General features: G+C 50.0%; 2 protein-coding genes across 16 annotated transcripts in view; one reads left to right on the top strand and one right to left on the bottom strand.

Moving 5' to 3' along the window:
* IFT140 (intraflagellar transport 140) overlaps positions 1-8,272 on the bottom strand; it is a 70,791-nt gene extending 62,519 nt beyond the window's left edge. For 3 of the 9 annotated variants that reach the window (XM_081257682.1, XM_081257688.1, XM_081257689.1), the window contains exons 1-4: positions 8,166-8,272; positions 7,343-7,401; positions 4,757-4,934; positions 2,134-2,355 (exon numbers count right to left, since the gene is read on the bottom strand). In XM_081257682.1, the coding sequence (XP_081113808.1) occupies positions 2,134-2,355; positions 4,757-4,903 (369 nt within the window). In that variant the 5' untranslated portion in view covers positions 4,904-4,934; positions 7,343-7,401; positions 8,166-8,272. Of the gene's footprint in view, positions 1-2,133; positions 2,356-4,756; positions 4,935-5,021; positions 5,093-7,342; positions 7,402-7,991; positions 8,132-8,165 lie in introns of those variants that run through there. The other 6 variants (XM_081257686.1, XM_081257687.1, XM_081257685.1 and 3 more) reach the window with 6 other exon arrangements.
* A 1,626-nt stretch (positions 8,273-9,898) lies between these two features.
* Positions 9,899-14,154, top strand: part of CRAMP1 (cramped chromatin regulator homolog 1) — a 60,851-nt gene continuing 56,595 nt past the window's right edge. For 6 of the 7 annotated variants that reach the window (XR_014017541.1, XM_081255542.1, XM_081255541.1 and 3 more), the window contains exons 1-2: positions 11,775-11,863; positions 12,223-12,569. Coding sequence is in view for 6 of the 7 variants with exons in the window: in XM_081255542.1 (XP_081111668.1) it covers positions 11,844-11,863; positions 12,223-12,569 (367 nt within the window). In the remaining variant the exon portion in view is untranslated. Of the gene's footprint in view, positions 10,161-11,774; positions 11,864-12,222; positions 12,570-14,154 lie in introns of those variants that run through there. The other variant, XM_081255539.1, reaches the window with a different exon arrangement.

The following is a 14,154-nucleotide window of genomic DNA, read 5'->3' as shown; positions in this document are numbered from 1 at the left end:
TTTGTTTCGTGCCTGAGTCATCTACTCTGTTAGTTGCTTCTTAATAAAGGCAAGATGAGAATGATGGCATTCAGTGACCCTGAATTCTTTATTCCTCTAGGGGATTTTCTGAGCAAGGAGGTGGGAAAAATCACCAAAGAAATAGGAATCTGGGGGCAGAACAATGCCATTAGGTGGGAATAGACTAGAAAAATAGAAGAAAAATCCAGACAAAAGGATAAATAGAACAGTGGATGAGTGATATGAACAGAAAGGAAGTATAAATGGCTCTTCTAAGTAATACTCACCCTCAAGAAGAGAAACACAAACTAGAACACAACCGATATAGCACTTTTCCAGGCAAAATTCTGAGCTTGGATACGACACGCTCGTGGGTTGGTGGGAGCTGGTCAAGCCCCATGGAGGGAGGTGTAGGGACACTCACCAAACCACAAGCGCATGCCCTGGATCCCACCTCCAGGAATTTCTCTAAACTTTCACATGTGCAAAAGGACAAAAGCATGAGGCCAGCCACTGTGTCCCTGTCCAGCAAAGGACTGGAGACCGTTTATCCACAGAGGCTGAGGAAGTAAATGATAACACGTTGGTGTAATGAAGGGCAGGTTAAAAGAGATCAAGGAGGTTCACCGTGCACCATGATGGAAAGACCTGGAAGATGCGGCGTCAGGTGAAAAGCCAGAAACAGAACAGGGTGCACTGGGCACTGCCCTCATGTGAAAAGGACCGAGGAAGATAGGAAAGGGACGACGCCCTCCCTGTGAAGCTCCCAGCCAAGACGTTTAACCTAAAGCCAGTCATGAGGAGACAACCACACAGATCTAAACCAAGGGACAATCTACAAGGTAACTAGTCTGGACCCTTCAAAATGTTGATGTCATGAAAGACCAAAAAAAAAAAAAAAAGAGAGAGAAGAAAGAAAAGACAAGACCAGGGACCAGTTCTGATGAAGGAGACCAAAGAGAAATGGCGGCCAAACGCAAAGCGTGGTGCTTGGCTGGCTTCTGGGTAAGGACAAAATCAGCACAGACGTTACTGGTACAGCAGAAGAAGCTGTCACACCGATAGCACAGCAGTGGAAACCAGTTCATGGGCTTCACCCTCCTGAGTGCGACAGCACACGTGGTTACGCTCCTAGGAGATCGACGCCAAAGCACTTACGCATGAAGTATGATGCCTGTGACAAACTCTCAAATATGTGGGGAAAAAATACAGATATAGAGAGAGAGCAGATGTGTCAAAACATTAACAGCTACTGAATTCATGGGAAGGGTACAAGGGTGTTGTTTGTACTATTTTTTCAACTCCCCTAAAGGTTTGAAATTTTTCAAAATTGGAAGTTGGGGAGAGAATGCATTGTGTGTTCCTGTGTGTACTGAAGGAGCGCTGGAGAGACCTGAAGAAGCTGTAGGTGCTGGAGGGTAGGGAAGGGGAGGGAGTGGATGGGGGTGGGGCTGGAGAGTCTTTCGAGTATATACCTTTTCGTATTTTTTGAACTTTGAAACATGTAAATGTATTACCTTAAACATGTAAAATAAATAAACACATTGTACAATTTCTGCTGTCATTTTTGAATCAAACAGATCTAGACCACGTTTCTCAGCCTGTGTACTGTTGACTTCTTGAGCTGGTAATTCTCTGCTGTGGGGTCTGCCCTGAGCATCGGAGGATGTTGAGCAGTATCTCTTGCCTCTACCCGCCAGATGCCAGTAGAAAGCACCCCCCACCACCACCACTGTGACAACAAAAAATCTCCCCAGACATAGCAAAGTGTCCCCTGGGGGCAAACTGACCTGCTTAGGAAGCCCTGGGCCAGATGATCAGGACCAGGGACTCCTAGGCAATGAAGCGGTGTGCTCAGGGAAGGTGGGGTTTGGGGGTACATGAAGCACCACCTCATCTTTGTGAATGTACTTACCTAGAAACGTTCATTTAAAAAATTACAAACTTTTGCCACAGAGTGAGATGGTAGAATAAAACATTCAAACCTTCCTCCCAATATAAAACAAAATCTGCCATGACAGCCGACAAAATCAGTTGAACTCAGCAACCGCAAGTTTCTAATAATTTGGTCCCTAAGAGCATGGACAGGGCAATGCAGAGATCTGAAGTCAGTGTCTCAGTGTGTCTGCTTACCCTATCCCCCGACACCAGGCAGTTCCCGTTGGGGCTCCAGTTGAGGACGGTGATGTCGGCGGTTTGCGTCGGGGGTACTGCATGCTGCTCCTTGTCTTGCTTATTAAACGCGACCACTTCTCCGGTCTCCCAGCCAATAGCCAGGATCAGCCGCGTCGGGTGCCAGCAGAGGGAGGTGACCCGGAACGACCTCTCGATATGCGTGTCTGGCACGCACTCACCCTGTGACACACGAGGTAAATTCTTTATTTTACAGGGAGTGGCCGCTACTCTAAGAATTTCTGCCTCGTCAATGGAATGACATCAGCTAGAGGACATAATGAGCAGTTTGTTAAGGAAATATTCTATTTAGTTTTCATAGAAACACCCATCTTGCCTCAGCTGAACTATGAAAGCATAAGGTAAATATTCAACTGACCCCATGGACCAGTTTATCAATAAAACTTTATTTACTTCATATTTTTTTCCGTTTATTTTTATTTATTTATTTTTTTGGCCACGCCGTGTGGCTTGCGGGATCTTAGTGCCCTGACCAGGGATCAAACCTGGGCCCCCTGCAGTGGAAGCTCTGAGTCCTAACCACTGGACCGCCAGGGAGTTCAATAAAACTTTATTTACAAAAAGAAGCAGTGGGCCAGCAGGTGAAGTGTGTTGACCCAAGGTTCTCAAAGTGTAGTGAGGTGACCCGAGAACGTTTTTGGGGTCTGTGACGCCAAAGTCATGTTCAGGATGACAGGAAGACATCATCTGCCCCGTTAACTCTCATTCTCTCATGAGTGTACAGTGCAGTTTTCCGGAGCTCTGTGATGTGTGATGATGTCATTGCTGTGACAGCTAATTGAATACGTGCTGGTATATGCTTGTGTTTTCTAGAATTTTCTAAGGCAGTAGTTTTAAGGTATAAATGTGTTTTCAGAGATTAATTCAGTTTGTTCTCAGTACTTCTATTGGGCTCTTCCTAGTAAACTCAGTTACACCTGCTACGTCTGTGACCTCATTATCATCCAATAAATCATTATTTTGAAATCCTAATGGTCTCCTTGTGCCAATTAGAAACACAGGAAGTACACTTTGTTTTGTACTAGTATATTTTAAATTTTCTAAAATTTAAAATTTTATCTAGGGAATTCCCCGGTGGTCCAGTGGTTAGGACTTGGCACTTTCACTGCCGTGGCCCGGGTTCAATCCCTGGTTGGGGAACTAAGATCCCACAAGCTGCGCAGTGTAGGAAAAAAAAATCTAAAATTGCTAATATTTTGGATTTAATAATATTTACTCTAAAGAAAATTTTATGATTCATATTGGAGAGCTGTCTGACTCCCAGAAGGGAGGCATCTACTCTGAAATAGTTGGCGACACTGTGCTTGGCACTGGGGCCAAATACTGACCCACACCTGGGATGAGACCAAGATGAGCATACCAGGAGGGTTTGTCCTTTGTGGAGTATGAGGGGAGGGCTTGCTCAGGGGTTGGGGGTGACTGGTGGGCTACAGCCGCAGGCTTGTAAGTCATCCACTGATAGATGGTAATGCAACCCCAGAAGGAGGAAATAGAGGGAGAAGAGGCCTGGATGTGCTCTGAGGGGGGCCAACGGCAGGCCTGTCTGGGACGGGGGGAAGGCTGGAGGGCCCGGCGGGGAAGGGGGTGGCCTGGATGAAGGGGGCCGGGTGAGGAAGACCCTCAGGTGTGCTCTCCAGAGGACCCTACAAGAGGGTGGAATGTGTGGGGGGCAGGGACAGCAGGACACGTATGTAGCCATCACTGATGAGTGTGGCTGCTTGGGTGAAATTTCAGGGGTGACATCAAGACTGCAGAGGGAAGAGGAGGGAGTAGGAAAGGAAATCCATCTTTCTTGGTGAAGTAGGAGGAGCGTCTAGAAAGTTTCTGTTATGAATTGAATTGTGCACCCCAAAAAGATGTGTTGAAGTCCTAACCCCTGGTACTTGTGATGTGACCTTATCTGAAAATAGGGTCTTTGCAGATGATCAAGTTAAGACAAGGTCATTAGAGTGGGCCCTAGTCCAGTATGACTGGTGCCCTTATGTGAGGAGGAAAGAGACATGGCCACACAGAGCAGGTGGCTGTGTGAGGATGGAGGGAGAGGCTGGAGTGATACAGGTCCCAGCCGAGGAGCACCAAGGACTGCTGGCTACACTGGAAGCTAATATGAAACATGGAACAGATCCTCCACTAGAGCCTTCGGAGAGGACAGGGCCCTGCTAACCTGTGGTTGGAGACTTATGGCCTCCAGAACTATGAGAGAATAAATTTCTGTTGTTTTAAGTCACCCAATTTGTGATAATTTGTTATGGTAGCTCCAGGAAACAAATAGTTTCAAATGGCCAACGGGAGGCTGGAGAGGGATGGACAGACAACCTTGCTGGTGACCATGAATTGACTGTGGATTCTGCCTTGAGCATTCCTAAATATGTCCCCAAAACTAAATAGCAGGGGTAAAAGAGTTATTCACATGATAGGGCTTTTATAATATTGGGAGTTTGGACCTCAGTGAGAAACACACACACACAAACACATACACACACACACACACACACACACATGAACAAAAGAGAGACAAGAGCCAGAAACTACTGCAGTCAGAATTGCTGCTTTCTGCACTCACTTGCTCCCGATATATATCCACACTGCCTCCTGAGGCTGTGCTAATGGAAGCGACTGCCAGGAATGGGTGAACGGGGTGCCAACTGATGTGGGAGGGAGACCCAACTGCATCTGGGGCTTCTATGCGGTGGTCAAAGTAGAGGGCCATGACAAAACGCGGGCCTGGTCAGGGCTGAAACCTGGAGGGAAAAGACAACCAAGTCCTGTTGGTCTTGAACAAAACAAAACTACTATATATAGAATTAGGAAAAAGAAGCATCACAAACCTACAAGACATTCGGCAACTTATCAACACCCCTTCAGACCAATAATACGCAATTTTATGTGGAAGAGGTCTCTAACAGGAAAAATATACAATTAGAGGCAAGGGATTAGACCTGAATGATGGAAAGGAATAACACATACTGCCATCAAAACAATACCTAAACAGATATTTAGGTCTCTAAATATCAAACATAGAATTACCATATAATTCAGCAATTCCAGTTCTGGATATATACCTAAAAGAATTGAAAGCAGGGATTTGAACAGATATTTGAACACAATATTCATAGCAGCATTATTCATAGTGAAAAGGTGGACACAACCCAAATGTCTATCAACAAATGAATGAATAAACAAAATGTGGTATATTCATACAGTGGAGTATTATTTAGCCTTAAAATGGAATGAAATTCTGACACATGTTACAACATAGATGAACCTAGAAGAAGTGAAATAAGCCAGACACAAAAGAACAAATACTGTATGATTCACTTATATAATGTACTTAGAGTCATCAGATTCATAGAGACAGAAAGTAGATTGGTAGTTGACAGGGCCTGCTGCAGGCAGGGATGGGGTATTAGAGTTTATTGTATACAGGTTTCAGTTTGGGAAGATGAAAAAAATTCTGGAGATGGATGGTGGTGATGACTGCACAACAATGTGAATGTACTTAATGCCACTGCTGAACTGTATACTTACAAACGGTTAAAATAGTAAATCTTATATTATGTATATTTAACCACAACAAAAAAAACTGTGCAAAAAAGTTATCTAGCTCCTGCAAAATTCTATCATCAGAGTAGGGAATGGACTATGCCATTTGCTTTTAGCAATACAATAGTTGTATCAGAGGAAGCCATGAAGGCTCAGATTGGGTCTAGAGAGGGAAACTCTGTTCTTCCAGAAGCTAGAAGGCAGGTGGGTAGAAATGAACAGTCACATTTCAAATGTTTATCTTTCTCTTATGAATATATACCCTGATATATACCCACCACAAGCTGAAGAGCAACCCATTCAGGACTCCTAGGGGAGTAGCTGGCCACTGGCCAGAGGAGCAGGGGGATTTGGGGCTGGAGTCAGGGGAGAGGGCAGGATCTGGGTCCTGCACACATCACTTAGGGGACATGCACACTGGTCAGGGCTCTGGCTTCCTTGAGTAAAGACCTCATGCAAATGCTCACACAGAGCCACTGACAACGAGACACACCAGGTTAAAAACTGGGCAGTCTAATGCAGCAAGGAAACCTTTTTTTTTTTTTTTTTTCTGCGGTACGCAGGCCTCTCACTGTTGTGGCCTCTCCCGTTTTGGAGCACAGGCTCTGGACGCACAGGCTCAGCGGCCATGGCTCACGGGCCCAGCTGCTCCGCGGCATGTGGGATCTTCCCGGACCGGGGCACGAACCCGTGTCCCCTGCATCGGCAGGCGGTCTCTCAACCACTGCGCCACCAGGGAAGCCCAAGGAAACATTTTAAAGTGAATTTTAATATGTTGCATCCAATCAAGGGTCTAAATTCTGAGCTATGGGAAATTCTTATTCATGTTTAACAAGTTTACTTGCTGAAAATATGCCTTGGAAAAATGAGTAACATATTAATTTTGTTGTAATGATAGAGAAAGAATTATAATAGCACTTGAAAAAGTTAAACCTGATTTCCTCTATCTTTTATTTCAAACATAACTTTGTAATAAGCAAGTATGCTGAAAGATCTTTAAATTACCTTCTTCCTGCCTGGGGCTTTCCCAGAAGCTCTCTCCCTGACATCCCTGCTTTGGGTATTCAAGAAGCCTCTTTTCCACCATTGAGCTCTTGGACTTGATTTCTACGTTGTCCAGTGCTTCTGCCCAGAGTCCTCATAGAACCCTGTATTTCTCCACTGCTGCATTCAGAGTTTACTGTAAATGTGTGTTTGACTGACCATCCTCCACTCCCTACCAGATTATCTACCCCACAGGGTGAGGTGCCATCGGAGCATCCCCAGCCCTGGAACAGTTGTAAAAAGGGGGTTAGGGCTTCCCTGGTGGCGCAGTGGTTGAGAGTCCGCCTGCCGATGCAGGGGACACGGGTTCGTGCCCCGGTCCGGGAAGATCCCACATGCCAAGGAGTGGCTGGACTCGTGAGCCATGGCCGCTGAGCCTGCGCGTCCGGAGCCTGTGCTCCGCAATGGGAGAGGCCACAACAGTGAGAGGCCCGCGTACTGCAAAAAAAAACCCAAAAAACAAAAAAAAAACAAAAAAAAAACCCTCAGGGTCTCTAGAACATAAGGCGATTTGACAATATATAAATTTTGGGGAAAAGAAAAGAATTCCATTTATTCTCACCGATTTGATTCTCTCACCTCCAGCGGTGCAAGGTCTTTACGCCTCCATTAAACCACCTTCTGGGAAAGAAAATGTTAAGGTCTTTCAACTGAGCGGATCGTGGTACTAAGGATAATAACTTCAGTTGCATTACTGCTTGGAGATGCTGCGGGAGGGAACCAGAGGACTTAGAGGCAATGGCGGCAGAGTGGAGAGGTGTGGGGGCAGGCACTAGGCGCCACCCGGAAACGCCTCACCACCGCCCCCACCACAGCCCCCGGGGCCTCAGCAGTGCAGGGTCATAGCTTCATCCCATGGACAAGAAGGAACGCCATCTCTGGTTTGGACCATGCGTGCGGTTCCCCGGGCCGCAGTACTGACAGCGCAGAAAGGTGGTTTTCTGATTCCCTCCCAGGCCCAGTGTTACCGCGAGCGCCTCCGGCGCCGCCTCCTCGCCACCGGGTCAGCTCCCCCGGGCCTCAAGCAGCCACGCGGCCCTCAGTCAGACCTGTCTGCGCCGGAGGTGGCCCTTGTCTCGCGCTGACCGTTCGGACGCCCGCCCCGCACCCCCAAGCCTCAGCCTGACCAGCCACGCGCTCGGGCGCTCGGCCCAAGCAGGATTTCTGGACGAAAATAATCCGGGAGGGAGCGCGAAGGGAGTCCCGCGCACCTCGGCGTTGCCCTCCTCCCGGGCCCAGGCTCCGGGCCCCCGGAACCGCCCGACACCGCGAGCCGCCCAGGCCTCCCGAGCCCCTCCCCGGCCCCGCCTCGTCGTCGCCCTCCTCCCCGGCTCCCGGCCCCCAGTCCCTCTGCTCCTGGGCCCGGGGCCGGGGACCGCACTCACCTTGGCTGGGCCGCAGCGCCGCCGCGCGTTGCCGGGACAACGGCTGCGAGCCCAAGGCGGATACAGCTGAAGCTGAGCTAGCGGACGCCGAGGCCGCCCGAAACTCCACGAGAGGCCGGAAAGAGCCGAAGACGATCGGGAATGTTCGTGCGGAGCCGAGGGCAGGATTCCTCCAGCGGGTGGCGAGCTCCGCGGTGCTGCAGGGCGATTTACCCCTTTCGCATCCGCTGTCTAGACTTAAAAACGCTAGCTCGTAAATGGGGGCCAAGAGGCCACGATATGCCTTTCTGCGCAGAGAAGGGAAGCTGACAAATTCTTCTAGATGTGATAGGAATACACGGCCGGTTGGGGACCCGCTCCTGTAGTTACGTTTCCAACCGCGTAGGTCAGTTAGGTAGGAAGGCAGCAGAGAGACTGGGAAAGAGACGGAACGCCATCTTTAAGATTCTTTCCTCTCTGGTCAATCTTATTGCTGGGTCTTTTGGACCCTCAAAGGTTTGCTAGACTCTGCTATGTCTGCTTTGTCTCGAGGAGGGTGTCGTTCAAGAGAATTTATGAGTACAGCCAGTGGATTCAATATGGTTCCTTGAAGCTGTTAACTTATGACATGCCCTCAGTGCTTTGGGGGCCTTAGGGACGCCATTGGAGAGAAAATAGTAGCCAACGATACAAGTTCATCCGGTTAGAAACTAACCTGGTTTCTAACCCTGGCGGCAGACTGCATTCCCTAAGGCATTAGCAACGTGCTGCCCTGGCCTAACGGTCTGGTGGGTTAAACTAATTTTGGAAAAAAAAAAAAAGTAATGTCATTCATTTAAAAAACTATAGCAAAAAGCAGCAAAAAGGTCCACATTGTTAAACAAATAAAAAAATAATAGGAAAATGTAGGTACTACCTAATCGGAGGAGCTAGGCGCTGGATCACACACATACAAGGAAAATTCTATTTTAAAAAAAACCATCTTCATAAACACTAGAATTTTATTGAATAAATGTGACATTTAACATTGCGTAAGTTTAAGGTATACAGAACGTTGCTTTGATACATTTGTATATGATTAGCATGTAGAGATATTTATCACATTACATATGGTACAATATTACTGTCTATCCATTATACTGTGCATTAGATACTACTCTTTTCAAGTTTGTACCCTTAAACACCATCGCTCTTATCAGGGGCCATAAACACTAGAATTTAAAACACTCCTTTATCGCCGAAACGAAGAAAAACAACCTAAGTGCCCAGCAACAGCCGCAACGCTAAGGAACTTTAAAAGCATGCACTCAATTCAATAAAGGGTGTGTTTATCTGCCTCAGTTACACTTTTACACTTTTTCATTAAACGCCGGTTCGCGCCGGATTCAAGACTCAGAGCTCAGGCGGCGTTTTCTTCTCACGCATCCGTCAACACGGCCCGGGCCAATCACAGCCTAGGCTCTCATTCTATTGGCTGTCGATTCACCAATCCGGAGAGACGTACCAGTCCGCACTGCCGCGAGACTGGCGTCACAACATTACCAGCTTTGCGGGCCCGCCCTCCGCCCCCGCCCAGCGTCCGTGCGTGCAAGCGCGCGCTCCCGCCGCCGACCAATGGGAGCACCCCTGAGGGGGCGCGCCCGCTGGAAACCTCGGCGTGCTCGGTCCCGCGCGCGTCGCCCCGCCCCGGCCCGCGCTCCCGCCGCCCCGGCCCCGCCCCGCGCGTCGGCCCCGCGGACTTCGCCGGCCGCCGTAACCGGAACTGCTCCTGTGCGCCGCGGGCCGGGCCTCTGGGAGGCTGAGCGGCCGCAGCACCGGCGCCCGCAGCCCCGTCAGCCGCACGCCGGCAGCGGAGGGGACGTGCCGGGGCGAGGGCCGCTCGGCAACTGCTTCCAAGGCGGGAGAACCACGCCGGCGTTGCGACCTCTCAGCAGCCGGCGCTCGGGGGCCGGGGCTGCCCGACAGGACCCCGGGGGGCCCGGGAAGCCAGGCTGCTGCGAGGCTTTGATGAAAAAGGTGACGGGAGGCTGGGGCTCGGGTGGGGTGGGCCGCCCCGACCGGCTGTCACGGCGAGGCCCGGCTCCCAGCCGGAGCGGGGCTGAGGGAGAAGTGGCCTAAGCCCTGGCGGCGGTGGTTACTATGCGGTGCTTTGTCGGGGCGGCTCGCGGGAGCCCGGACTCAGAAGTGTTGCGTAGACAGCGCTCTTTGTGTGCAGCCAGAAATCCGCCGGATAGGGAAGGTTTTGCTTTTCCTTTCCCGAAATGTGGCAAATGCTGTCCAGCCGGGATTGGGTTTGAGGTGATTCCACCTCTGTGCAGGGTCAGGAAGTAAGGTTGGAGGTATTCGGTAAAAGGATTCCATCTCCATGTTTTCCTTTTCCCTTCAGGGAAAACTCTGAAATGTGTTAATATCCTTTTAATTCTGAAAAGCAACGTCCTTTTGTATTCAGTTTAGTGTCTTCCAATATTCAACCTGGCGAACGGGCAAGTTTATTCTGTTGTAGCTGATGTAACCTTCGCCCAGGTCCTGGGTTATGTGGGTAGCTTTGGGATGATAGGTCCCTGGGAATAGGGTTTTCCACACTATAACCCAGAGGAAGGCCCTTTAGGATATTTTCAGGTTTCTTAAGTAGAAATGGATAAGATAAGTGAATAGTGAGATGTTCTATGTCATGAAGTCCTTTAAGTTTGGGTAGTATCTGTCTTGTATAGTTCTATTCTTTGGCAGGTTTTTTTTTTAAACTGGTATGAATTCAGATGATTTATGACATCAATTTCAACAGATGAATACTGTAACAGATAGTTTTGAGGCATAATACTTAAGAGCAGTAGCAGGTATTGTTATGATTTTAATCATTTCCAAATCTTTTTATGAAAGGTCCTTACTCCTGTTAACGTATTTCATTGTTGGCCTTGATGTTTTGCTCTCATTTTCCTTTTAAATGAAAATGTTCCCATTCTCAGCAGTCGTGTTGAGCATGTCAAACAGAGTTTGGGCATAGTATCAACACCTGTTGATCTTTCTTGCTTCATCGCATGTACACATTACTGACTTTCTGGGTTTACAATGTTGATAGTGTCTGATTCTCTGCATAAACTGAGTGGATCTGCTTTTTGGTCCACATTTTAGAGTTGTCACATTTTGTTGTTGACATTGCTCACAACAGAGGGTAACAAAGTTAAAGCGAGATTTTTATTCATGGTTACCGAGAGTTTTAACACAATTCTCTTCTATCCATTCTTACCTGGACATAAGTGTGCTGTCACTTTCATAGGTGGCTCCAACCTGTTCCATGCAACAGGCTCCTTTGTTGCAAAAGCATTTTCAATTCGTAAATCCCCGCAGCAGCACACATATCCCACCCTCCGAAGCAAGATTCCCAGAAACCCCGAGCTTATTATTCTTTATGTCTGTTTTAAAATAAGCAGGCGGACCGGCAGCCGCGGGCCACCATGGAGTTCCCTGTGCAGCACGCAGGCGAGCCCGCGCCTCTCCCCTGCCGGGGTCGATCCGGGCCCCTCGACCCCGCTCCGGGGCTAACTTTGGGGGCAGGCTTGCGGGGCAGGTGCGCGGGCCCGGAGTCCTGCGCGTTTTGGGGGGCGGGGAGGGGTGGGGTCGGGGGACGCGGGCGCGGAGGCCAGGCCGGCCCAGGCAGCGCTGGGAGCGAGGCCGGCGCGCGGGCTGCCCAGCGCGCAGGCCATGAGCCGTGGGCCGGCTGGGTAGGTGGCTCCGGGACCCCGGGACCCCGGCCCGGGCCACATGCCCCCTTTCCGACCCCGGGCCGGGGCGCCGCACGGGCAGGGCCGTCCGGGTGCGGCCGCCCAGCTGCCGCCCCGCCGCCTCCTCGCCGCCAGCCGCCGTTTCCTGGACGTCGGGCGGGCGGGCGCGCGGGGGTCCGGGCCGGGGTCGGGCGGGCGGCGGCTCAGGCCCGGCTGGCCGGGCTGGGGCGGGCGGGCCGCGGGAGGGGATCTGGAACAAACAACGGCGGCCATGTTGAGAGGGGATCGGTGCGGCTAAACTTCTCGCAGGCTGCGGGCCGCGCGCCTCACCGGGGTCCCCTCTTCCCCTCCCCGGCCAGGATGACAGTGAAGTTGGGAGACGGCGGCGGCGGGGAGGAAGGGCTCAAGAGGCTGGGCAAGAGGTCGGCCGATGAGGACTCGCTGGAAGGAGAGGGGCCCGGCGGCGGGGACGCGGCCGAGGAGAGCGGTGGCACAAAGAGGGACGGCAAGACCCCCCGGGACGGCGGCGACGGCCCCCAGGCCCCCTCGGGCGGCCCGCAGGCCCCGTCCCCACCGCCCTCCTGCCCCCAGGACCAGCACCACTTCCTCAGGTCCAGCGTGAGGCCGCAGAGCAAGAGGCTCAGGAAGGACTCGTCCTGCGCCGGGGGGAGCAGCAGCGCGGGCAGCTCAGGGCCCCGCGGAAAAGGTACGGGGGACCCCAGCCTCTTGCAGGGTGTTCCCTGCACTCCCCGGGGGTGGAGAAGGGACCCTTCCCTCCCCGCCTCCCTGCCTCCACCCAGCTCCTGCTCCCACATTTGTCCAGCACCCACACTTTAGGTGGCACTTTGCAGGGGGACATGACCCTTTTCTCCTCCAAAGAGACTGTTTCTTTCTGTATTTAAACTATGTTAAGAGGCAGTAAGTATTCCTTCTTTGGGCAAACACAATAGATTTCTGAAGGTTGGTTTTTCCCCCCCAAAGCCTCCTTAATGATTTATATGGTAGGTTATTTTAAACAGCAGACAATAGTTTAGAAATGGATTGAGAAAATACGTGCTGTATCTCTTCCCCAGACTCAGATGTGTGGAAATACAACAAAGAAATGGGCTTTTGAAACTCAGTTGGGGAGAGATTGATAAGCCGAAAATGAGAGATCCGAAGGGTCTGACTTGGGCTCATCACCCTCCACTTCAAGTATGCTAGGCTTGAAAATTTTAAGGGCATCAAGACGTGGCCTTGGAGTTTCAACTAAGGTTTCCTTGAGTGCCATGAAAACATCTCCCCTGGTGTAGTGAGTGGTGAAAACATCTGTGGCGTGATGTAAATGAGTAACAGTCTACAGTATTTGTCGTGGTATTCTCAGGTTGTTGAGAATATTACGGCTTTTTTGTTCCCGATCTGCCAGTTCCCCATTGTTTTCTGCTTGTGTCTATTTATATTTTAGCATTCTGCTTTTTGTTAATTGTACAAGTGAATTGTTCTTTTTTTTTTAAATAAATTTGTTTATTTATTTTTGGCTGTGTTAGGTCTTCCTTGCTGTGTGCGGGCTTTCTCTAGTTGGGGTGAGCGGGGGCTACTTTTTGTTGTGGTGTGTGGGCTTCTCATTACGGTGGCTTCTCTTGTTGCGGAGCACAGGCTCTAGATGCACGGTCTTCAGTAGTTGTGGCACGCAGGCTCAGTAGTTGTGGCCCACGGTCTCCAGAGCGCACGCGCAGCAGTTGTGGTGCACAGGCTTAGTTGCTCTGCGGCATGTGGGATCTTCCCGGACCAGGGATGGAACCCGTGTCCCCTGCATTGGCAGGCGGATTCTTAACCACAGCGCCACCAGGGAAGTCCAAGTGAATTGTTCTTAACATCCCTTTTGTTTCAGGCCACGTTTGCAGCATTTTTATAGGTAGCAAATGTAACACCATTTTCTAGTGAGTTTTGCATGAAAAAACTGTCACTTAGTTCCTTGGGAAATGGCAATTTAAATTTATTATGTGGTCCTGATAATTTTAAGAAGGAAATACCTCAGGCGCTAATGGAGAGCCCATTTTGGAGATCTGGGCCAAATGTGTGCAGTTAAGCTTGCTGATTCTGCCTCCTTCTCAGCTGAGGAGGACTGGCCTCTGAAATCATGGCCTTACTTGGTCTTTTGGTAAAGACTTTTGATGTAAGTATACTTACTTGAAGATGTACGTATAAGGTAATGCTGTATGTTTCAGAAGTCAAAACTTGGCTCATAGAAGCTTATTTTGGTGTGAAAGTTGCTGATCAATTAGGAAAATGTTAATTTGTTTTATTGGCTT

Source organism: Mesoplodon bidens (assembly GCF_964165515.1).
Source record: "Mesoplodon bidens genome assembly, chromosome: 15".
NCBI classification, from domain to species: domain Eukaryota; kingdom Metazoa; phylum Chordata; class Mammalia; order Artiodactyla; family Ziphiidae; genus Mesoplodon; species Mesoplodon bidens.
Note: the sequence above shows the minus strand (reverse complement) of the source record. Positions and strands in the feature narration are given on the sequence as shown.